Source organism: Tenrec ecaudatus, chromosome 18 (genome assembly GCF_050624435.1).
Source record: "Tenrec ecaudatus isolate mTenEca1 chromosome 18, mTenEca1.hap1, whole genome shotgun sequence".
In the NCBI taxonomy this organism is placed as follows: Eukaryota; Metazoa; Chordata; class Mammalia; order Afrosoricida; family Tenrecidae; genus Tenrec; species Tenrec ecaudatus.
The window spans coordinates 4,046,662-4,069,855 of NC_134547.1; the positions used below are offsets into that span (position 1 = coordinate 4,046,662).

Below are 23,194 nucleotides of genomic sequence, written 5' to 3' on the forward strand. Positions count from 1 at the left end.
TGGCGGCCTCACCTCTCCCAGACTGCACCTGGGGTTACTGCAGGGGGTCTCTATTCCCCATTTTAACTCAGCTCCTTCCTTCCGTCTCAGGAGCACACTCTCCACCTCATCTCTCCGTCAATCTGAGTAGTCTAGTCACTTCTGGGGAGAAGGTGTCCCTCACCTGCAGCTCAACTCACAGATTTCACGCTTTCCATCTGCTGAAAGAAGGGACAGACCACATGGCCCTGCACAAGAGAGCTGACTTCCCAGGCACCGGGACCCAGGCTGTCTTCCCTGTGGACCCAATGAACCCTTCTTCTGGAGGAACCTACAGATGCTATGGTTCTTACAGTAATTACCCCAATGTGTGGTCACAGCCCAGTAACCCCGTGGATCTGATGGTCTCAGGTGAGAGAGCCCCTGTCCAGCCCCATCCCTTCCCTGAGGCTTCAACTGACTGATCTGAGCCAGTTTCCCAAGGACCCTAGTGGTAAGCAATTAATCACAGTGATCACTTAGGGACAAAATCTAATGAGGAGTGTGAAGAGGTCAGGGTGGTCTCTGCAGTCCCTGTGGACAAAGTGGGATGTGCGTCTCCTTCATTGCCCCATCTCCTGGTCCCCAGGGGTGCACAGGAAACCCTCTCTGACCGCCTCTCCACACTCACCGGTGATGGCTGGAGACAACCTGACCCTGCAGTGTCGCTCAGATGATGGATTTGACAAGTTTGCTCTGGCCAGGGATTGGCCGTCTTCAGATCTCCAGCTCCTGCCCGTGCAGACCAGTCCCAACTTCACCCTGACTCCTGTGTTCAGTGAACATGGGGGCCAGTATAGGTGTTACGGTGGATACGGACTCTCCTATGAGTGGTCAGCGCCCAGTGAGCCCCTGGACATCCTGGTGGCAGGTGTGCAGCCCCTTGCCAGCCCTACACTCAGATGGTCTCTCGGGAAGACACAGGGCCTGGGGCAGAGCTGAGATGCCTCTATGATTCTGGAAGCAAGGGGGGGGGGGCAGTTAGAGACAAGGCAGGAGGAGACAGACATCGGGCACTATTTGACAGCATGGAAACAGGGGTCACAGATGGGTGTCCCTGGAGAGTGTGGGGTGTCAGCCTTACGGGGGTGGGGACTGACTCCACTACACAATGGCCTCCTTCTCTCCCAGGAGCTTCCGATGACAAGCCCTCCCTCTCAGCCCACCCGGGCCCCTTGGTGAGCCCAGGACAGAAGGTGACGCTACAGTGTCGATCCAGTCACTGGTATGACACAGTCTATTGGTTCAAGGAGGACATCAATAACCCTCCTCAGCCCATTCATCCTGAGAGCCCGACGGGGTCCTCCCAGGCTGACTTCACCATGAGCCCTGCGACCTCAGCCCACGAGGGCACCTACAGGTGCTACACGGCACGCAGCAAATACCTGTTGTCCCAGCCCAGTGAGCCTCTGGAGCTGGTGCTCTCAGGTGAGTGACTCCTTAGCCCCTTCCCACTATGGGCTTGGGCCACCTGACGGCTCTGCTCCAGGGGACAACTAGACTGGAAGTAAAGAAAATAAATTCTAAAGGTGAATCATCCAAGGAGACCCAACGCCCTGAAGCATAGAAAATAGAGGTAACGTCCCACCCCTGCCTTCTCCTCTGACTTCACTGCTGAGACCCAGAGAGTTTCATCTGGGGGAGGGGGGGGGGGAAGAAGGTGGGCTGAAAAGAAATAAAACTCACCAAAAGGAAAAAGCAGAGACAACCCCAAGTTCATCCTTCCTGTTTCTCCAAACCTTGTAGATTCTCATCTGAACATCAAATCCAGCAATGGTGAGTCACAAAGATGTCATCCTCCGTGGGAAACACACTTTCTCAGCTACTGGGCTCTTCATTCATGCTCCGCAGCCCAACTTTTGTCTGGGAGACTGAGAAAGAGCACGGGAGGAGGGTGGTGACACTGGGATCAAAAACCTGGGTTGGGGACAGATAGAGCATGTGGTGTCTTCAGCTGGGGGAAATAGAGTGTCTCAGGTGAAGGAGGAGCAAGCTGAGCCCTCGCGTTGTCTGCTGGCAGAGGTCTCAGGATCACAACCAGACAGCCATGGAATCAGACCCACCAGAGAGCAAGTCAGTTTCTCTCTTTGGGCTGGGCTGGGAGGAAAGGGGTGACCACTGGGTGTGCTCAGTCCATTCTTCAGGTGGTGACATCAGAAGATGCCCCCTCTTCGTCTCTCCGGGATGCATGTGGCCCCTTGAAAATGCGGCGCACTAGCGGGAGGGGGCTCATGCAGCAGGAACACGGCCATGCTTGTTCTTCCACACACTGGGGGCTCCCTTCCTCCCGAGAGCCACTTTGGCTTTACAGAAGGACAGGAACCGAGAGGCGGCATCCTTCTCAGTTCACATCCTAGCCTGTCATCCACCTCCCGTCTACGGTATCTCTTGGAAGCCACAATATTGTGGATTTCAGATTCAATGGTGCTGGAGCCGCGACCCAACATGTTCTTGTTATAATGACATGTACAGGGATCAGAACCCTGAAAGCCTGGACAATGGAACTAGCCTGAGACTGGGAACAATACAGGATAAAATCCATCGTCCATGAGCACACTCTCTCACATACATAGACTCACAGTGCACAGACAACCACCTGGGACTTGGTGTTTAAGAGAGAAGAAAGGAGACACAAGTTGATGGGAATAGACCATGGTGACATGTTTCCCCCCTCATGATCTGCATGGAGCAGGTTGGAGAGAGAGAGAGGCAGTGGGGAGTGGGGATTAACAGATTGCCAATCTCAACTTGCAGACTGTGTGACCTGAGGCACATGATAAGGCTCTCTGAGCCTGTTTCCTCCTCCAGAAATTGATTGGGGTGAGGAGGACACAATGTCACAGTGCATAGGTGGGGTGCACCGCACACAGCATGAAGGAAAACTCCCAAGCAAATGCTAATAGGCAGCAGGTGCCCAGTGAATGGACATCACAGATTTATTACGGACATCACTCTTCCACCAGGTCTCCCAGGATTCCTGAAAGTTCTGATTGGGGATTTGGTGGCACACAGCCTTCTCTTCCTCCTCTTCCTTCTCCTCTTCCTCTTCATCAGATACAAATTCCAGGGAAAACGCAGTAAGTGCTGTCAGAAGGGATGGGAGGGCATGGCAACAGGAGCTCCTGTTTTCCCATGGGTAAAACACAGGTGCACACTAGGCAATAAAAAACAGGCTCAAACTCACCTCTGAACCCAACCCACCACTCTCCTCTCTGGGCTTCTGCTTCCCCATCTGAGGCAGAACGAGGTCTCAGGGACTCTTTCCAAGAAACAGCATTCCTTTGTTCTGACCCCAGAAGGCGCTGCCCTAAGAGATGAACAGCCTGAAGGGGAAGTGGAGCTGCAAAAGCAGGTGAGCCCTCTGATAAGGACCACACCTCCACACCCTTCTTGTCCATGAACTCACCCAGGTCACACTTTACCTGCCTCACAGAAACCAACTCTAATTGGAAGCAGGAGGTTGGTCAGTCACGCTTCTCTTGGAGAATGCAGCTCTTGGGTCTGCTTTGGTCTCCTGTCTCCCCAATGCTGTCCCCTCACCTGAACCTCCAGTTCGTGAGTGTTCAGTGAATGGTGGGGTCAATAGAAGTTGTTGTGTGCACCTCATTTGCATGACTCAATTGTACAAACTCCTCCTTGGACCTAAAGAAAGTTATTTACATGGTCACAACAAGCCCTTTGGAGGAGCTACCCCATCAGCCTAGAAGGCCCTTAGCAGTCCATCGCATGGCATGTGCTAAGGTGTCCTTCACGTTCCTCAATCTTATAAAATACTGAAAATACGCACATAAAGGATTTTATGCTTTGTTACTTATTTTTAAACTTCACATAAGTGTTTGAAGTTAAAAATTTTCAGAGATGAATCATATTAGATCAGAACCCTGTCCTATGAGAATATAACGTCAAGTTTGCAGCGCCCTGAATATCGAGAACCCAAAGACGGAAGGTTATAAAATGGAATTTCCTTCCCCCTTAATCTCCAGAGCACAGTCCAGCGCTCAGCTTCATCTCAGGAAACGCACCCTCCTCTCTGCTTCCCCCAAGTCCACTCAAGCTCCTGAGGAGAAGAACATCAAGACCAGCACGAGGAGAACAGGAGGGGACATTCTGGTATGGAACGCGGAGACACAGGTGTTGGTGACAATGCTGAGAAAATGGATAGACTAAGAATGGTTCGGAGTACAATTTGGAGGAGAAACCAATGAGAACGACCCTTCTGAGGGGACATGGGAGAGGGGGAGGTGGGGTGGAAAGGAAGTGGTGTTAACAAACCCAGGGACAAGGGAACAACAAGTGATCAAAATCTGTGGTGAGGGGGGTGTAGCACGCCTGGTAGGGCGTGATCAAGCGTAATGTAACCAAGAGGAATTACTGACGCCCAAATGAAGGCTGAGCATGAGAGTGGAACAAGAGGAAAGGCAAAGGACGTAGAGAAAAGACCTAGGAGGCAAAGGGCATTGATAGAGGTCTAAATAACCGCAAGTACCTATGTAAATATATTTATAGAGAAGATGGAGAAATAGATTTACTTGTATATATTTATAAGTTTGGTATTAAGGTAGCATATGGACATTGGGCCTCCACTCATGTAATCCCTCAATGCAAGAATACTTGCTTCTATTCAACTGGCATTCCATGGTGCTCACATTTCTGACACAATCGCTGAAGACAAAGCGGGTGCATAAGCAAATTTGGTGAAGAAAACTGATGGAACCCAGCTATTAAAAGGTATACCATGAAGGGTGTTAAAGATTTCAAGGGAAACACGTGGCCATCTAACTCAGAAGCAACAAAGCTAACATGGAAGAACACCAGCCTGCTTGATCATGAGGTGTCAAAATGATAAGGTATCAGGCCTCAAAGAACAAAACCATATCATTGTGCATGAGGGGGGAGTGCAGACTGGGACCCAAAGCCCATCTCTAGGCAACTAGACATCCCCTTACGAAAGGGTCATTGGGAGGAGACGAGCCAGTCAGGGTGCAGTGTAGCAAGAATGAAACATACAACTTTCCTCTCATTCCTAAATGCTTCCACCACCCCCATCACCCACCCACTATCATGGTCTCAAATCTACCTTACAAATCTGAATAGGCCAGAGGAATGTACTCTGGTACAAATAGGAACTGGAAGCACAAGGAATCCAGGACGGATGATTCCTTCAGGACCAGTGGTTAGTGTGGCTGTATCAGGAGGGTGGAGGGAGGGTGAGGTCGAAAAGGGGAACGGATTACAAGGATCTATATATAACCTCCTACCGGGGGGGATAGGTAACAGGAAAGTGGGTGAAGGGAGACATCAGACAGTGTAAGATATAACAAAATAATAATTTATAAATTATAGAGGGTTCATGGGGCAGTTTGGAGCCGGGAGGAAGGGGATAATTGAGGAGCGGATGTCAGGGACCATAGTGGAGAGGAAATGTTTTGAGAATTATGAGGGCAATGAATGTACAAATGTGCTTTATACAATTTATGTCTGGATGGATTGTGATAAGAGATGCATGAGCCCCCAATAAAATTATTTTTTTAAAAGGAATGGCTCAGTGTTGACCATGAATGCAATACAATATGGTGGGATCTTGGAATGGACATTGTCCTTCCTTTTACCCCAATTGTCGTAGGGACGAAGGAAAGAGGGACATGCAGGAAGGAAGAGTCTCAGCAGTACTTCGCAGCATGGAGAACTCTCAGTTCAGGATCTCTCCGTGGGCTGCCCTTAAAGACAGTTCGCCAGAGGGAGACGAGGAGCATGTGTGTTCTCCACATTGAGGTTTCTCTCCCAAGTCGTCTTCCTTTTGTGGACTCCTCGTCATTGGAGGGCAACACCTTCCAGCAGCACGTGAATAAAGGAATCCCCCTGTACATCCTGAGAAGAGATTTCTTCATAACTAATGTCATGAGGGATCCCTTTGTCAGTAAGAATCAGCATCAGCTCACCTACAATTAGTGAGCCTTGTTATCAAGGATTCTTGCAAAGAATTCGGAACAAAGGGGAAAAGTTCACAACAGAATTTCAAATTCTCATGGGAGTAGCCTGTATGCAGGCATGGCAGGTGGATGAACCCCAAAACCATGTCCCCGAGATCATGCTAACAACTTTTCTATCAAAGGGGCTCAGACAGCTACTGAAACTAAACACAAGTTACCAAAACTGGTAAACAAGGTTTGCCATCAGACTGTGCTCATTTGAAACCCTTCCAAGGGAATTCCTTTGAGAACAGCCACTCAAAAGCACGGATGGAAAAGTTAGAAAGCTGTGTGTTTAGATGAATGATGGAGTAAAAAAAAATCAGAAAAAAACTGGTGAGAACAGTTGAAGACTGTAATCCCCAGGACTAAACGTTACATGTGCATATTTGGGTACTGGTGTATTGCATGATCTCTGTAGAATCAACATAATACAGAGTTGAGTCTCCAAAAAGAATCAACATCTACATCAGGCTGGTTCCTTTCAGACAGAGATTAAGTCGACCTTCACTTTGTCACTTTTTCATGATTTCTGAAACGATGACACTCTCACTTCTCCGCTGGGACCTCATCTTTCGCACCTATCACCGAGCTCACAGAAACACGCCTCAGCCTAAGCAACGGGACAGAAATGGGGAAGGATCTGATCAAAGATGACATGCAATAGAGGGAAGGCTCCTCCTCCCCAGGCTCTCATGCTCACTGTTTCACTCTCCACAACCAGGAGAGGTTCAACATCCATCTCTCTGCAATCAGCGCCCCCCACCTCCAGGCTCCCCATCGGCTCCCACTGGGCCATCAAGCTCTCAGCTCCAAGCTCTCCTCTCCAACTCAGTCAACTCACAGGCCCACAGCTCCCCCTGGGAGCTCCCCACCACGGGAGCTCTCTTACTGCTCTCCACCCTCAGCCTATGCAATGTCCACATAGGAACTCCTGTTTTCTCACCAAGGTCCTCCTACTCTTAACTACATTACATATGCTTAGTGCTTCGGAGATCTTTGTTTATGTATGAGATTCTCATTGTGTTTTCCATAGTTTCTGGGTTATTGACTTCATCAGAATATGGACATCCAATTACTCAGTTTGTATCATGTTTTATTGCTGTTAAGGTACTCAATTCCATCTAATAACCACTTTGACGTCGACATTCGAGGTCTCTTTAACAATTTAGAAATATACAATTCATGTGGAATAAAAATGTGTCAGTGCATTGATTTTTCTTTTTTTTTTCTTCTTTTACATTTTATTAGGGACTCATACAACTCTTATCACAATCCATACATATACATACATCAATTGTATAAAGCACATCCATACATTCCCTGCCCCAATCATTCTCAAGGCATTTGCTCTCCACTCAAGCCCCTTGCATCAGGTCCTCTTTTTTTTTCCCCCTCCCTCCCCATTCCCCCCTCCCTCATATGCCCTTGGTAATTTATACCTCGTTATTTTGTCATATCTTGCCCTATCCGGAGTCTCCCTTCCCCCCTTCTCTGCTGTCCCTCTCCCAGGGAAGAGGTCACATGTGGATCCTTGTAATCAGTTCCCCCCTTCCAACCCACTCACCCTCCACTCTCCCAGCATCGTCCCTCACACCCTTGGTCCTGAAGGTATATTCCGCCCTGGACTCCCTGTACCCCCAACCCTCATATGCACCAGTGTACAGCCTCTGTCCTATCCAGCCCTGCAAGGTAGAATTCGGATCATGGTAGTTGTGGGGAGGAAACATCCAGGGTCCGGGGGAAAGCTGTGTTCTTCATCGATACTACCCCACACCCTAATTAACCCATCTCCTCTCCTAAACCCCTCTATGCGGGGATCTCCATTGGTCGACACTTGGGCCTTGGGTCTCCACTCTGCACTTCCCCCTTCATTTAATATGATATATATATACATACATATACATACATATATACATATACACATATATACACATACATACACACACTTATATCTTTTTTTTTTTTTGCATGATGCCTTATACCTGGTCCCTTGGGCACCTCGTGATCGCACTGGCCGGTGTGCTTCTTCCACGTGGGCTTATTTGCTTCTGAGCTAGATGGCCGCTTGTTCACCTTCAAGCCTTTAAGACCCCAGACACTATCTCTTTTGATAGCCAGGCACCACCAGCTTTCTTCACCACATTTGCTTATGCACCCATTTGTCTTCAGCGATCCTATCATGGAGGTGTGCAGTCAATGATATGATTTTTGTTCTTTGATGCCTGGTAACTGATCCCTTTGGGACCACTCGATCACACAGGCTGGTGTGTTCTTCCATGTGGACTTTGTTGCTTCTGAGCTAGATGGCTGCTTGTTTATCTTCAAGCCTTTAAGACCCCAGTCACTATCTCTTTTGATAGCCGGGCACCATCAGCTTTCTTCACCACATTTACTTGTTCACCCACTTTGGCTCCAGCCGTTGTGTCGGGAGAGTGAGCATCATAGAGTTCCAATTTAATAAAAGAAGGTATTCATGCATTGAGGGAGTGTTTGAGTAGAGGCCCAAGGTCCTTCCGCCACCTTAATACTTGACCTATAAATATAGACACATAGATCTATTTCCCCATCCTCCTATATATATTTGCATGTACATGTCTTTGTCTAGACCTCCATGAATGCCCTTTGACTCCTAGCTCTTTCCTCCATCTCCCTTGACTTTCCTCCTGCCCTACTACCATGCTTCATCGCCGCCTGGGCTAGAGTATACCTCTTCTCTAAGCAACCTTACCCTTGATCATTTCCCACCAGGCCTGCCACTCCCCCTAGTGCATTGATTTTTCACCGAAATGTAGACAAAGGGATAATGCAACAGTCGGGGTTGGATTGTTTTCATCTTCAAATTAGGCCTAAGGCAGTGGTTCTCAACCTTCTCAATGCAGTGACATCTTCACACAGTTCAACATGTTGTCACCACCCGACCCCAACCATAAAACTACTTTTCTTGCTATTTCATCACTGAAATTTTTCTAATGTGATAAATCGAGCAACCCCTGTAAAAGGGTCGTTTGACGTCCCCAAAGTTGTCGCGAACCAGAGAATGAAATCCCCTGCCCTAAGGGGAACTTCATCAGACCTGCGTCTATTTTCCAACATTTTCAAACACATAAATAAAAGGTCCCATAAGCCAAATTTATTGTGCCCTGCAGTTCATTTACATGCAATTTCTCATATCTAGCTCTTAAAAATCCTGACCTTATTTTCATCATCATGGTTCTGGATAATCAACACACAGTGTTCTCTCTGTGAACTTCTCCCCATGGAAGAATGACCTGGGGATCCGTCCATGGTACTGACAGTCCTTGCTTTGTTCTTTCCGCTGACACCCACCTAGGACCCTATGAAGTGCCTTCTTCTGAGACACTGCTCATAGAACCCCAAGCACAACAGAACAACCCACTGCCTGGCTCTGCACCTCCTCCCAGTAATGGTCATCCTAGAGCTCATGTTGCAGTCACCGGTCCACCCATCTTATTGATCGTCTTCCTCTTTTACACGGACTCTCTCTTTGCCATGAGGGCTATCCCCTTGCACTGGTCCCTCATGACAAAATAGCTGAATTACTCACTTCTCAAGAATATTTCTTCCAAGATCAATTTGTTCTTGATGCTAAAAGGCATGTGATAATCATTATGCTTCAACCACACTCTACTCCAACTGCATGCATTTTCAATCTTTCCCATTCGTTGTCTAATTGTCACATGCAGGTGAGATGTCTGAAAATACCATCACTTGAGGCACGTACATCCAGGTAGCATCTGTGCACTTTGATCCTTCCAACACCTCTTATCCCCAGATTTCCCCAATCCCATGCTGTCTCTCTTTGCTTCCTGCTTCTATGGGTGTCGGTTGTGAATCCAGAGAAGCGGATATCATTCACCCTTCGAACTCTGTTCTTGATGGTACATATTTCCTGAGGTTTGCTTTCTTTATTTTGAAGTGTAAACCACTCTAAGTTTGAAATCTTTTATTTCCATCTGCTAGTGCGTCAGGTCCTCTTCCATGTGACCAAGCCCGATGTGGCATTAGCGAATCACAGGTTCTAAAAGAACCTTCTTTCAGCCCTGAGAACTCAGCATTTCGTCATCATCAGCTCCCCTGACTGTTTGCTCAGCATACAGACCCAATAAAAATCATCAGAGGATTTAACCCTGACACACACTTATGGTAAACCAGCAGTAGACACTCGCTCTCCTTTAACAACTGCATCTTCATCTTTGTATTGATTCACAAGAACAAAATTACTTGCTCTAGAATGCCCATTTTTATCGTTGCCCCACAGTATGTGAAATAAATGCCTCTGCAGGGTTGATAAACCACAAGCAAGCTTCTTTCGGATCTTCTCCATTTCCCTCTACAGCCATCTGATATCAAAAGTTATGTTTCCTGTTCCATTTCCTCTGCTGAATCCCATTTGGGTTTCCAGCAGCTCCATGCCAGTGGACAGCTGCAGCCCTTGTTACACGCTCTCCAGTCACATTTTACTTTTATTTGAAATTCTTTTATCATTTCTGAAATCCATTTGGTCAGCCTTCCCGGAATACGGACACAAATACACACCTCCTCTAGGCACTGGTCCACAGAGCTGTCTTCCAAATTTCTCATCACAGACGGGAGAGCTACTCTCCACTGTGTCAGTCTCTTGAACATCTGTATTTGTATTTGGTCCATTCCTGGAGCCCATTTTTGGCTCACTCCTTTGGTGATGCTTGAACGCCTTCATTCAGAATGATTATTTCTTGATCATGCCTCCTGAAGAGTTTCAATGTGAACTTCTCCTTTGGTGACAATGACTCTGGGTGTTCCTTCCACCCTTTATGAGACTTCCTTCATCATTCAACAGGTGTCTACAAAACCCTCAATCTTGCAATTGAGCCTTGAATTTTCCCTTCAGTGTTTGAAACTTCTGAAGTGCCCAAGTCTCTTGTCCCTTTTGTTCTGCTAACTGCTACTTTGCGCGGATCATTCTAGTGTTTGGTCTCCTCAAGCTCCCTTTGAAATTTCCTCTTTGACTTGACCACTTGTTCTGGTCACATTAGCTACTCTGCGTTCAAGAGCAAATTTCAGATCCTCCTCTGACATCCTCATTGACCTTACTTTTCATTTGTCTCTTTTCAAATAACTTTTTGCTTGCTTCATGTATGGTTTCATTTGTTTTAAATACAATTCTTATTTTTGAATCATTTTATTGGGAGCCCTTACAGATATCATAAGATTCCATAGTTCAATCACATCCTGCAGGATTGTACAATTGCTTCCACAAATAGTTTAAAACATTTCGTCCTTCTTGAACTCCTTGATATCGGCTCACTTTTATCCATTCCGTCCTCCATCCAGCTCTCAAAGAATACTAATTCTTTTTTTTTCACACGAACAATAGATTTTTTTATGTTTTGTTTTTGCCTGATCTTATAAAATCCAATGTATCGATTCACATATTGTTCTGTTGCTCCATTCCATCAAGTAGGATTTAAACTCATCGATGCTATCAGGTCCCCATTCCCCCAACACACCCTTTCCTGTACCATCATGGAACCCATTACTCCTGCTACTGCTTCTGAAGGGTTATGTACCTTGACTTTCCTTTACCAAACAATCTTAAATATACAAGTGAACATGCACAAATCTGACATTGTGAATGAAGTAAAACAAATAAACACCATATTCATAGGGGGAAGAAATGTTAAAGAACCAGAAGATCATTATGGGGTTCAGCAGTGTCACACCTCACCCTGGATTTATCATCCCTTAAGTGTGGCCCTTCTGAGAGGACTTCCAATAATCTCACAGCTGGATTTAGGGTATCCACTGCATCGATTTGGTAGCTTGTTTTTGAACTTATGATCCCTCCTCCCATCAGCACTTCACGGGTCACACAGGCTGTCGTGTATCTTCCACGAGCTTGTGGTTTCTAGCTAGTTGGTCCCTTGTTTCACTTCAAGACTTTAAGACCCCAGATCCTAAATCTTTTCTTTTTAGGGGATAGCGCGAACGCAGTCTCCCACTATCACAAAATCTGCAGTCAAGTTTCCCACATTTGGGGAAATCGCAAGGGTCAGCACACCCGGAGTGCAATGGGGGAGTCTCGCTCTGGGAAAACCACCTTAGTGATCATGGTATCACCCCTGCCAGGTAATTATGCCCTTATATCTTTTAATAACCGGACAACATCCCTTCCTTCACCCCATTTGCTCATGCACACATTTTATCTACAGCGATTGTGTCAGGAGGGTGTGTACCATACAATGCCACCGTATTAGAATAAACCTTTTCTTGTACTGAGGTAAAATTTAAGTGGAGACCCAAAGTCCATCTGCTTCCTTGTTGCATTGGCATATGCATACATATGTAAGTACACATATATGACTTCTCCTCTCCTCTTTTTACCTTCTACCCCACTATTATATTTACCCATCATTCACCTCTCGGCTATTCCTCTAAGGTAAAATTTGAGTGATCAGGAAGATCAGGACAGCTGCCCATTCCTTGTCATCAATTTTGGAACACTTACTATTCGACTGTACCCATCACTGTTGACTCACCGCTCATCTCCCCCTCACAAACACACATGCCCCCACCCCCAGGAACTGTCGATCCACTATCTTTCTGCTTAAAGTTGCCTACCTTGTATAAGTAGCTACCCTGAGCAGCAATATCGCCCTCAAGGATTGGTACTCTGGTAGGAGGTCTACTCTTGCTCTCCATTTTCTGTAGAAATATAAACAATGTCCTCCCGTTAGGGCTGGTTAGTGCCCTGATCCCTCATTGCCACCATTTTTCTTCCCGCCCGACTCTGTGGGGCTTCGAGGGAAATGAGGGCAGAGCGGGGAGATAGATGCCTTTCAGAACAGGTGCTATCTACATCTGTTTTGATAGTGTATGCATCATTAGGTTTGATCTCGCACATGCCAGAATATCTGGTCCTCATCCTAGGAATTGTGTGCACTGTCTTTTCCCTTGTGCCCTTTCTGCTGATTGAACTTACCTCAGTGGACTCCAGGTGTACTTGACGTTCAGTGCATGGCTAACGTCACTCAGTATAATATTCACTCACTCTTTCCATGAGATTAGGGCTTTCATCGTTTCTTCACTCTTTGAAGGATGCATAGTGTTCCATTGTCTGTATATAACAGAGGTTTTTTATCCATTTGTCTATTGAAGGAAAATTAGGCTGTTTCCAATGTTTGTGATTGTACACTGCAATGGAATGAATATTGGAGAGCAGATATCTGGAGATGATCTGTTTCTTATTTCTTCTGGGTATATATCCAGTAGAGAAATTGCAGGATCGCATTGTACCTGGATTTCCACCTATTTTACGCATCACCAAAGCGCTTTTCACAGTGGCTGTCCGTGTCGGCAAGTCCACCAGCAGTGAATAAGAGTTCCTATCTCACCTTGCCTCCTTCAACATTTGTGATTTTGTTTTTGTGAATTGAGCTACCCTTGTGGGTGTTACATGGTATCTCATTGGTATTTCTTTTGCATTTCCCGGTTGTGTAAGGATCCGGAGCATTTGCCCATCTCTATATTGGTTCTTTGCATTTCTTCCTTTGAGAATCTCCTGTTCAAGTATTTTGCCCACCTCACATGGTGGGCTGTTTATTTTGTTTGTTTTTTCTTCTTGTAAGTGTGCGAGATTCTGTAGTTTTTAGAAATAAGTCCCTTATCTGATATGTCATTAGAAAATATCTTTTGCTAGTCAGTCAGCTCTCTTATTACTCCCTTGAGAAAATATCTCCATGTACACAAGTATCTTTAGTAGGTTCCACTGTTTTACCTTCCTCTGGGTGTGTATCCTTCATTATTGCTGGTAGTCCATGTATTCTCTGCGCTGATGTCTTTAGCTTTGTCCCAATTATCTCATTGACAATCCTGATAGTTTTGACTTTTACCTCCAGTTCTATGATCCCCCTTGAATTTCATCTTGTGTATGGAATGAGGTAAGGATCTTGTTTCATTTTTCTGAAGGCTGAAGTCCAGTTTTCCCAGCACCATTTGTTGAAAAGGGCATCTGTTTGCATTTTATATTTGGGGGACTTTGTCAATGATCAATTGTGTACAGTCTGTTGTTTTTATTTCTGGGCTGTTCATACCCATTGGTCCGAGGACCTATCATTAGACTATCACCATGCTGTTTTGACAACTGTGCCTGGATAATGCATTTTAACGTCTGGGAACGCAAGCCCGCTCATTTTGGTTTTCCTCCTGAGGAGTCCCATGACAATGCTGGGGTCTTCCCTTAACATATAAAATAAGCTTTTCCATTTTTTTTGAAAAATGAGGCTGGAATTTGTATCTGGATAGCATGTAATTTACACAGTGCCTTAGTCAGGATTGACGTATTCACAATATTGAGCCTTCCAATTCGTGAGTATAGGATAGTGTTCGTTTATGAAGATTCCTATTTTTCTAGTAATAAGGTACTGTAGTTTTCTTCACACAGATCTTTGGGGGGGGGCAGATGAGGTAGGTACATTCATGCAATTTCAGTTTATTAATGGCAATTATGAAGGGTATTAGCTTCTAGAAATATTTTTGTGTTACCTCCTCTGTGATGTGTAGCAATCCAAATGTCTGCTGCTTGCCAATCTTATATGCTGCCTTCCTACCATATTCCACTATCATTTCAAGCAATCCTATGGTGCAGCCTTTGGGTTCTCTCCATATAAAATCATATAACAATTATGCCCGGGGTGAGGGAGGAATAAGCAGTGGATATTAAGGGCTCAAGTAGAAGGCAAATGTTTTGAGAAAGATGATGGCAACAAATGTACATATGTTCTCGACACAATGGATGTTTGTATAAATTCTGATAAGAATTGAACGAACCCCAATAAAATGATTTTTAAAGGTTATGTCCTCTGCAAATAACAGTATTTTCACTATTACTTTCCCAGAACATATAACTTTGATCTACTTTCGTGCCTTATATTATTAGCTAGCACCTCCAGGATGATGTTGACTAGAAGTGGGGTATCCTTGTCTGGTCCCCTATTGCTATGGGAATGTTTTTGTCTTCCCTGCAGTGGTTGTAATGCTGGCTGTTAGTGTTTCACTTATGGCTATTACTATATTTATTTAATCTCATACTCCTATCGTCTTGAATGTCTCTATTAGGAGTGGGTGCTGAGTGCTGTCAAATGCTTTTTCTGCATCTAGTGCTGTTATCACGTGACTTGTCCTTCGTGCTGTCAGTGAGAGCAGTAATAATGTGGATGGCTTTTCAGATGATGAACCATTCCTGCATCCATCCTTCAATCCCACTTGGCCATGATAGTTTTGTTTTTTCATATACTTTTGCATGCCATTGGCAAAGATTTTTGTTAAGGATTTTTGCATCTATGTTCATTAGAGATATCAGTCTATAGTTCTCTATTCCGGTGGGATCCTTGCCGGCTTTGGTATCAGTGTTATACAAGCTTCGTAGAATATGTTTGGAAATTTACTGTCCTTTTCCATGTTCTGAAAGAGCTTGTGGGGGCTTGGTGTCAGCTCTTCCCTGAATAAATGGTAGAATTCTCCTAGGAAGCCCTCTAGTCAGGAGCTTTCTTTAGTTGGTAGGTCCATGATAAGCTTATCTATTTCTTCTTTTGCTATGGGTCACTTCAAGTTCTTGACATCTAATGACATAGTTTGGAGAGGACTTATTTTTGCAGGTATTTTTCCATGTCCTCCAAACTGATGAATTCCTTGGGGTACAGCATTTCATAGTACTTTTTAATAGTCTTTTTATTTCATTGGGGTCCATTTTTAATAAATCATTCTATTGGGGCTCATACAACTCTTATCACAATTCATACAGACATCAATTGAGTAAAACAACCTTATCCATTCATTGCCCTCATCATCCTCAAAATTCGCTTTCCACTTGGGTTCCTGGAATGAGCTCATTTTCCTTTTTTCCCTCTCTCCTCACTCCCCCCTCCCTAATGAACTCTTAATAATTTATAAATTATTATTTTATCTTATTAGCGTCTCCCCTCACCCACCTTCCTGTTGCCCAGCCCCCGGAGAGGAGGCTCCATGTAGAACCCCAAGATCAATTCGCCCATTCTACACCCTTCCCTCCCAGAGTCGCCACTCTCACTGCTGGTCCTGAGGGGTTCATCCCTCCGAAATTCCCTGTGTTTCCAAATCCCTGCTGCAACGCTGTGCATCCTGTGGTCTAACCAGGTCCGCAAGGTAGAATTGGAATCATGATAATTGGGGGGAATGGGGTCCATTTTAATTTCGCTTTTCATCCCCCCTTTCTGAATATTGACATCTGCCACATTCTAACTTCTCTTGGGTTTGCTCACAATTTGCCAAATCGCTTGATACTTTTAAAGAACCACTTTTTTTTTAGAACCCGCATTTTTGTGGGGAGGAGATGAGTCACTCAGAGTTCAGTGTAGCAACAATGAAACTCACAACCTTCCTCTAGTTCTTCAACGCTTCCTTCCCCCCATATCCCCAATTATCATGACCCCAATTCTACCTTGAAAACCTGGTTAGACCAGAGGATGCACAGCGGTAGACTTGGGATCTGGAAACACAAGCAATCTAGGACAGATGAACCCCTCAGGACCAATGGTGAGAGTGGCAATACCAGGAAGGAAGGGTGTGTAGATAGGGGAAACCAATCTCAGGGATCTATATCTAACCTCCTCTCTGGGGGATGGACAACAGGAAAGTGGGTGAAGGGAGACGCTGGGCAGTGTAAGATAAGACAATAATTAGTAAATTATTGAGGGTTCATGAGGGACGGAGGATCCGGGGGAGGAGGTAGTGAAAAAGGAATATAAGCTGATTAGAGGAATCCAAGTGGAAGGCGAATTTGGAGAAAAATTAGGGCTACGGATATATAAGGGTGCTTTGCATAACTGATGTATGTATGGATTGTGGTGAGTTGTATGAGCCCCAATAAAATGATTTATAATGAAGAAGAACCCGCATTTTACTGAATTTATTTTTCCATTCTTTTTTCCCACTCATTTATCTCCATCCTGATTTTCATAATTTTCTTGTGCTATTAAGGGACTATTCTGTTCATTCTGCCCCAATGCTGAAGGTTCTGTGAATGAGGATCCACCATAAGTCTCTTTCTTTTTCATTTGTGCGTTCATCACTCTCAAGTATCCTCTGATATCTGCCTTCGCGGCATCCCAAAGGCTTGCTGGGGTATTCCATTCTCATTTGCTTCTAGAAACTTCATAATCTTGTCTAATTTGGGTGAATACCCAGACTTTCTAAGAAGTAAGTTATTTTGCCTCCATGTATTTGCCCTCGTGTTTTTGGACTTTCTTGTGTTGATTTCCAGCGCTGTGGCCTAGTGGTCAGAGAGGGAATGGTGTGACCTCTGTGTGTGGGAATTTACTGAAGCCTGACTTGTGTCCCAGCACGTCAGATGACTGGGTTTCTCCAGTCAGTCTCAGAAGACACCGGGACGCCTCCGTTCTTGACTTCACTCCCCTCCGCAGTCCTCAGTTCTAAAGAATCCCAAAAAATGAGTTGACATAAGGGCTGCAAACACGGCTTCAAACATAACAACGTTGTGGAAGACCCAGGACAGTGTGGGGTCTCTGATGTACAGGGGTGCTATCTTTCAGGACCAACTAAGGCAACTGACAAAACCCTCAAATACAGCATAGGGTAGCAAGTTCATGCACTAGAGGCTGCTCCTTCAACGACATTGATCACAGCAAACGTCTCCCCAAACTCCCAGAAGATGATGAAGAACACGTCTTCCTGTCTCATCCACTGAGCTCTAAAGTACTGGCCTTTGTCCAGGCTGACATAAGACATTCACAAAAATCATGGGCAACACGGATGGCACTTTCCTGGTACTAATGTTAGAGTTTTTACTATACTTTATTATTCATAGAACCCTTCTTCATTCCAGTTCTTTTTAATTATGATATTCCTAAAACATGGATCTGTGCATACTAACTTTCCCTTGCTTAACACTTCCCCTTCCTGAAACTTTGACTCCAAAGCCTTGTGCGGTCAACAAACTGTGTGAGCAGCACCCCGAGATGTTCTCCCTTTGTTCCGTTGCTCAAGCTTTATCTCGGGGAGGCTTCCTCCCGTGCCCTCTCTCTCTGTGTGTTCAACCATGAAGCCTTGAGCTCGCCCTCCCTCATGAATTTCTAAATGCAAAGATCTGCGGATAATTAGACCACATATCCCACATCAAGGAGGGTCCGAAATGAGGAGTGCAGATGAAAGGAAAAGAAAGAGATATGTAAAAAGTATGGGATTGGGAGGACTTCAATCTGATGGACTGAAGTACCAAGCATATTCGAAGTTTGGTTTTCATACTCTTCTAACGAGGGAATGGTTACAGAATAAACATCAAAGAATTTGCTTTAAAAACATTCTGGGAAAAAAAAACATTCTGAATCTCTTATCTATGCAGGTGTTACTTGACTAGCTACACTTTCTAAGCACTTGAACAATAACAGCACCATATTCTAAGATAAGCACAAGGACATGCAGGGTTCAAAAGAATCTCAAAGAGGCCTTAAAGAACTGAGTTATCTCACACTGTTTCCAGCTGCAATGTCATAAAGACCTGAGTTACATTGCAATGCTTTTAGCTACAAGGTAAATTGAGACACGGGGGACTAATTAGTCACCCACCAATGAACACCTTGACCAGCAGACCTCCTACAAAGATCCAGGTTTCCAAACTCCACATATTATTGTCCATGCACTATTTCGCTCCTTTTTCCATTTTTAAAAAATTGCTTCCATATTTTCTATTTTCACCAAGTGTTGGTGTCCATGTGGTGTTCATTTGAGCTCCGTGAGTCCAGGAAGGCAGAGGTCTGAGTACTTCATCACTGAATCTCCAGGGCCCACCTCCATCATGGACCAATTCACCAGTGCTCAGTCCACACTGCTTGGCTCTCAAGATGTGGGAAGGAAGGAGGCAAATGGGCCTGTGTGGAGGCTCAGGAAAGAGAAGTGACTTGGTGCACTGGATCCAGACTGTGCAAAGAGCAGGCTCTGGATTGGACCTCAAATCTGGGCTTTTCTGAGAGTCAGCCCCAACCCTGGGGAGAGCAGAGCTGAGCCACAGAGACAGGCTCTTCCCCTTCCTGTGAGTTTGCCGATGAGGAAGCTGTGTGACACACAACACAGGCTCAGGACTGGTCACACCCTGAGTGTGTCTCTGCTGCCAGGCTCTGTGGTCCTTATACTTCATCTGCAGCCTGGGAGCCATGCAGGGCGGCGGCACATCCCTGAGCCTCACTGCCCTGCTCTGTGTCGGTAAACCTTGGGAAGAGGGTGAGGGGGGTTCCCTCTCTTCACACAAGGGCTCAGGGTCACTGGGGTCCCCAAGGGGATCCAGGAGGCTCATGAGGAAGGTGAGTCTTCCAAAGGAGGAATTTGTTCTCAATCCAATCTGAGCCCAGGGACTTGGAATATCTGTGGTGTTTCCGTGGGGTGGAAGAACAAGCTTCTGATGGGACCCTCTCTCCCCCAGGGACCCTACAGAGTGTGTGGGTCCAGGTGCAGACAGGTGAGTTCTCCTCAGACTCCCTCAGCTCCATCCTCTGCTCAGCACAGCAAGCCCTTGTGGGCAGCTCAGGGGAGGTACTAAGGGTCTGTGCTGTTGGTGGCCTGTGTGGGAGGGGCTTTGGGGTGAGGGCTGAGGATACTGAGGGGTGGGGAACCCCATGAAACTCCAGGTGTGATTCTTTTCCAGGAATCCTCCCCAAACCCTCCATCCAGGCTGACCCGGGACGCTTCTTCACTACGGGCAGTTCTGTGACCATCTGGTGTCAGGGGCCTCAGCCGGCCCATGGCTTCCGTCTGTACAGAGAAGGATCATTGTATGGTGAGCCTGTGATTCTACAGAATCCCAGACAATGGAGTGCTTCCTTCAAGATCACTGACATGGACAGACGCCATGCAGGGAAATTCCAGTGTGACTACTACAGCTCACGTGTTGTGTCCCTGCTTAGTGACCCTCTTCTCCTAGTCCTGACAGGTAAGACTCCTGGCATCCTCCCTTCCCTGTGCGCTCCTCCCACAGGCAGGAAGGAATGAGTCTTCAGTGGACAGAGGCCTCACCTCTCCCAGACTGACTGCACCTGGGGTTAATGCAGGGGGTCTGTGTCTCCCCTTTTAACTCAGCTCCCTCCTTATGTCTCAGGAGAATACCATCCACCTCAGCTCTCCATCCAGCCGAGTCCTCTGGTTGCTTCTGGAAAGAAGGTGTCCCTCACCTGCAGCTCAACAGACACCTTTCACACTTTCCATCTGCTGAAGGAAGGGACAGACCACATGGCCCGGCAAAAGGGAACTCAGTTCTCAAACTCCTTGACCCAGGCTGTCTTCCTTGTGGACCCAGTGAGCCCCTCCTCAGGAGGCACCTACAGATGCTATGGTTCTTACAGTAATTACCCCAATGTGTGGTCACAGCCCAGTAACCCCGTGGATCTGATGGTCTCAGGTGAGAGAGCCCCTGTCCAGCCCCATCCCTTCCCTGAGGCCCCAAATGACTGTGCTGAGCCAGTTTCCCAAGGACCCTAGTGGTAAGTGATTAATGACAGTGATCACTTAGGGGACAAAACCTAAGGGGGAGTGTGAGGAGGTCAGTGTGGTCTCTGCAGTCCCCGGGGACACAGTGGGATGTGCGTCTCCTTCACTGCCCCATCTCCTCGTCCCCAGGGGTGCACAGGAAGCCTTCCCTTACCGCCTCTCCACACTCACCCGTGATGGCTGGGACCAACCTGACCCTGCAGTGTCACTCAGATGATGGATTTGACAAGTTTGCTCTGACCAGGGATTGGCCATCTTCGGGCCTCCAGCTCCTGCCCGTGCAGCCCACTCCAAACTTCACCCTGACTCCTGTGTTCAGTAAACTCTGGGGCCAGTATAGGTGCTACGGTGGATACAGCCTCTCCTACGAGTGGTCAGCGCCCAGTGAGCCCGTGGACATTCTGGTGGCAGGTGTGCAGCCCCTGGCCATCCCTACACTCAGATGGTCTCCTGGAAAGACACAGGGCCCTGGGGCAGGCTGAGATGCACCTGTGATCCCGGAGGGGTGAAAAAGGCACAGTTCGAGAGAAGGCGGGAGGAGAGACCGGGCATTATTTGAGGGCATGGAATCAGGGGTCACAGATGGGCGTCCCTGGAGAGAGGGGTTGTCAGCTCTAGGCATCTGGGGACTGGCTCCTCTACATGATGGCCTCCTTCTCTCCCAGGAGCTTCCGATGACAAGCCCTCCCTCTCAGCCCACCCTGGCCCCTCGGTGGCCCCAGGAGAGGGCGTGACCCTGCAGTGTCGATCCAGTCACTGGTTTGACACAGTCTATTGGTTCAAGGAGGACATCAATCACCCTCCTCAGCCTGTTCATTCTGACAGCTCGACGGGGTCCTTCCAGGCCGACTTCACCATGAGCCCTGCGACCTCAGCCCATGAGGGCACCTACAGGTGCTACACAGCATACAGCAAGTACCTGTTGTCCCAGCCCAGTGACCCTCTGGAGCTGGTGCTCTCAGGTGAGTGACTCCTTAGCCCCTCCCCGCTATGGGCTGAGAGCCACCTCAGGGCTCTGCTCCTGGGGAAGTCGGGCCAGGCAGTCAAGAAAATAAATTCTGAAGGAGGGTCATCCAGGGAGACCCAACCCCCAGAAGGACAGAAAATAGAGGGCACCTCCCACCCCTGCCTTCTCCTCTGACCTCACTGCTGAGACCCAAACAGGTTCATGGGGGGCAGGCAGTGAAGGGGCCCTGAAAAGAAATAAAACTCACCAAAAGGAAAAAGCAGAGACATCCCCAAATTCATCCTTCCTGTTTCTCCAAACCTTGTAGATTCTCATCTGAACGTCAAATCCAGCAATGGTGAGTCACAAAGGTGTCATCCTCCGTGGGAAACACACTTTCTCAGCTACTGGGCTCTTCATTCATGCTCCGCAGCACAACTTGTGTCTGGGAGGCTGAGAACGGGACAGCGAGGAGGGTGGTGACCCTGGAATCCCAAACCTGGGTTAGATCATGTGGTGGCTTCAGCTGGGGGAAATAGAGTGTCTCAGGTGAAGGAGGAGCAGGCTGAGGCCCTCGCCTTGCCTGCTGTACAGAGGTCTCAGGATCACAACCACACAGCCATGGAATCAGACCCACCAGAGAGCAAGTCAGTTTCTCTCTTTGGGCTGGGCTGCGGGGGGAAGGGTGACCACTGGGTGTGCTCAGTCCATTCTTGAGGTGGTGACATCAGAAGATGCCCCCTTTTCTTCTCTCCGGGATGCATGTAGCACCTTAAAAGGAGGCACACTATCGTGAGGGGGCTGATGCAGCAGCAACACGGCCATGCTTGTTCTTCCACACATTCAGAGCTCCCTCTGCCCGGGAGCAGCTGTGGCTTTACAGAAGGACGCGAACCGAATGACAGCAACCTGCTCAGTTCACATCCTAACCTGTCATCCACCTCCCGTCTACGGAATCTCTTGGAAGCCACAATATTGTGGATTTCAGGTTCAATGGTGCTGAAGCAGCGGCCCAACATGTTCTTCTTGTTATAATGACATGTATGGGGATCAGAACTCTGAAAGCCTGCACAATGGAACTAGCCTGAGACTGGGAATATTACAGGATTAAATCCCTCGTCCATGAGCACACTCTCACACATACATAGACTCACAGTACACAGACAACCACCTGTGTCTTGGAGTTTTAGAGAGAAGAAGGAAGAAACAAGTCGATGGGAATAGGCCATGGGGACATGTCTCCCCTCTCATGAGGTGCATGGGGCAGGTTGGAGAGAGAGAGAGGAAGTGGAGAGTGGGGATTAACAGATTGCCAATCTCAATTTGTAGACCGTGTGACCTGAGGCACATGATAAGCCTCTCTGAGCCTGTTTCCTCCTCCAGAAATTGATTGGGGTGAGGAGGACACAATGTCACAGTGCATAGGTGTGGTGCACAGCACACGGCATGAAGGAAAACTCCCAAGAAAATGCTCATAGGCAGCAGGTGCCCAGTGAATGGACATCACAGATTTATTACGGATATCACTCTTCCACCAGGTCTCCCAGGATTCCTGAAAGTTCTGATTGGGGATTTGGTGGCACACAGCCTTCTCTTCCTCCTCTTCCTTCTCCTCTTCCTCTTCATCAGACACAAATTCCAGGGAAAACGCAGTAAGTGCTGTCAGCAGGGGATGGGAAGGCTTGGCCAGAGGAGGTGCTGGGTTCCCCATGGGTAAAACACAAGT

The 23,194-nt window shown here is 47.0% G+C and overlaps 1 protein-coding gene and 1 non-coding gene across 2 annotated transcripts; one reads left to right on the forward strand and one right to left on the reverse strand.

Annotated features, from left to right (window-relative positions):
- The first annotated feature begins 221 nt into the window (after nucleotides 1–221).
- Nucleotides 222–21,492, forward strand: LOC142432608 (leukocyte immunoglobulin-like receptor subfamily A member 3). Its single transcript, XM_075537835.1, has 6 exons — nucleotides 222–390; nucleotides 608–889; nucleotides 1,153–1,446; nucleotides 20,134–20,433; nucleotides 20,652–20,933; nucleotides 21,191–21,492. The coding sequence occupies exons 1-6, from the start codon at nucleotides 222–224 to the stop codon at nucleotides 21,490–21,492; spliced, it is 1,629 nt and encodes a 542-aa protein (XP_075393950.1).
- Nucleotides 11,964–12,127, reverse strand: LOC142432977 (U1 spliceosomal RNA). Its single transcript, XR_012781048.1, has one exon. It is a non-coding gene; the product is annotated as a U1 spliceosomal RNA (small nuclear RNA).
- Nucleotides 21,493–23,194: the final 1,702 nt, after the last annotated feature.